A 1,969-nucleotide genomic window follows, 5' to 3' on the forward strand; every position below is an offset into this window, starting at 1 on the left:
TCACCGCAACCTCCGCCTCCTGGGTTCAGGCAATTCTCCTGCCTCAGCCTCCTGAGTAGCTGGGATTATAGGCACGCACCACCATGCCCAGCTAATTTTTTGTAGTTTTAGTAGAGATGGGGTTTCACCGTGTTGACCAGGATGGTCTCGATCTCTTGACCTCATGATCCACCCACCTCGGCCTCCCAAAGTGCTGGGATTACAGGTGTGAGCCACCGCGCCCGGCAATTTTTTTTGTTTGTTTGTTTTGAGATGGAGTCTCTGTCACCAGGCTGGAGTGCAGTGGTACAATCTCGGCTTACTGCAACCTCTGCCTTCACAGTATCTGGGACTACAGGTGCACGCCACCATGCCTGGCTATTTTTTGTATTTTTAGTAGAGACAAGGTTTCACCCTGTTGGTCAGGCTAGTCTCAAACTCCCGACCTCAGGTGATCCGCCCACCTCTGCCTCCCAAAGTGCTGGGATTACAGGTGTGAACCACTGCACCCGGGCAACTATTTGTTTTTAAAATTCATTTTCATGTTCTTTCTGCTTTTATTTTATCCCTTATTTTTGTCGTTTCCCATATTCTAATCTAAAGTTATACCTATATTTAATAGAGTGTTCATATGCAGTATTTAGGGGCATGGATACATATTGAAATAGGGATCCTATTACCTTATAGTAAAGAAATATAAACTCTGCACCTGTGTAGTCTTACCATGTTAACTTACCACATTAAAAGAACCAATAAATCCCTATTTTCATAGTGAACATGTGGACCAGCAGTGCAGAGAAACTGTTTAGATTCTCAAATTGTTGTAATATGGATGATGCAGATAATGTAGATCTCACTTCCCTCCTTTGTTTTCCCTAAACAGTATAAAAGAAGCCTGTATTGTTCTGAATTTGAACGTCGGTTCTGCACTACTCCTGAAAGAAGTACTGCAGTCAGCTTCAGGGCAACTTCCTGCCACAGCAGCATTAAATGAAGTTGGAATATATAAACTGGCTCAACAAGATGTTGAGATTCTACTTAATTTGAGGACCAATTGGCCTAATACTGGAAAATAATGTTTTTCAGAAAAAGGTTTTTTTTGCTTTTTAAGAAGAAGCCAGTTTGATTTCAGGTTATATGATGAATGATGAAATTCTGAATTAATGAAACTGGAAAACTTTATGGAATCATTTATTATCTTGGACTTATAGTGTTACTAGAATGCCGACCATATTTCCGTAATCCTCTTGTTCCTAAGGAAACAAAAACAGAAAACGAAAAAAACAATGAAATTCTATTTACAAATATAAATGCCAAGTATGTCTGTTGAATGAAAGAAAGAGCAGACGTATTATAACCAACTTTCAATTTCCTGTGATAATTAAGGGAAATTCTACTGTGGATAATCAAACATAGTAAATTTTTTTAACTCACTTTAGAATTCATATTTATAATTGAGGCTCCTATATCTAGTTTGGGAATTCACTGTATTTCCATAAGAAAACTGGCAAGATACAGTGGCTCATAGCTGTAATCCCAGCATATTGGGAGGCTTAGGTAGGAGGACTGCTCGAGTCAAGAGTGCGAAACCAGCCTGGCAACATGTCAAGACCCTGATGCATGCCTGTAGTTCTGGCTACTTGGGAGGCTGAGGTGGGAGGATAGCTTAAGCCCAGGAAGTCAAGGCTACAGGGAGCTGTGATTTTGACACTGTACTCCAGCCTGAGTAAGTGAACAAGACCCTGTCTCTAAAAAAAAAAAAAAATTGTGAGATGATGAATGAGGATAGTTGTGGGAAATGAAAAATACTCCCATTTTAGGCCAGGCATGGTGGCTCAAGCCTGTAATCCCAGCGCTTTGGGAGGCCAAGGTGGGCGGATCATGAGGTCAAGACATCGAGACCATCCTGGCCAACATGGTGAAACCCCATCTCTACTAAAAATACAAAAAAAAAAAAAAAAAAGCCAGGTGTGGTGGTGTGCACCTGTAG

At 41.0% G+C, this 1,969-nt stretch overlaps 1 protein-coding gene across 2 annotated transcripts in view; it reads right to left on the reverse strand.

The window, feature by feature from the left end:
* Window positions 1-501: 501 nt before the first annotated feature.
* Window positions 502-1,969, reverse strand: part of EFCAB10 (EF-hand calcium binding domain 10) — a 16,558-nt gene continuing 15,090 nt past the window's right edge. The window contains exon 4 of one of the 2 annotated variants that reach the window (XM_037730549.1): window positions 502-1,232. In XM_037730549.1, the coding sequence (XP_037586477.1) occupies window positions 1,196-1,232 (37 nt within the window). In that variant the 3' untranslated portion in view covers window positions 502-1,195. The remainder of the gene's footprint in view (window positions 1,233-1,969) is intronic. The other variant, XM_017506268.2, reaches the window with a different exon arrangement.

Source organism: Cebus imitator, unplaced genomic scaffold (genome assembly GCF_001604975.1).
Source record: "Cebus imitator isolate Cc_AM_T3 unplaced genomic scaffold, Cebus_imitator-1.0 Scaffold352, whole genome shotgun sequence".
In the NCBI taxonomy this organism is placed as follows: Eukaryota; Metazoa; Chordata; class Mammalia; order Primates; family Cebidae; genus Cebus; species Cebus imitator.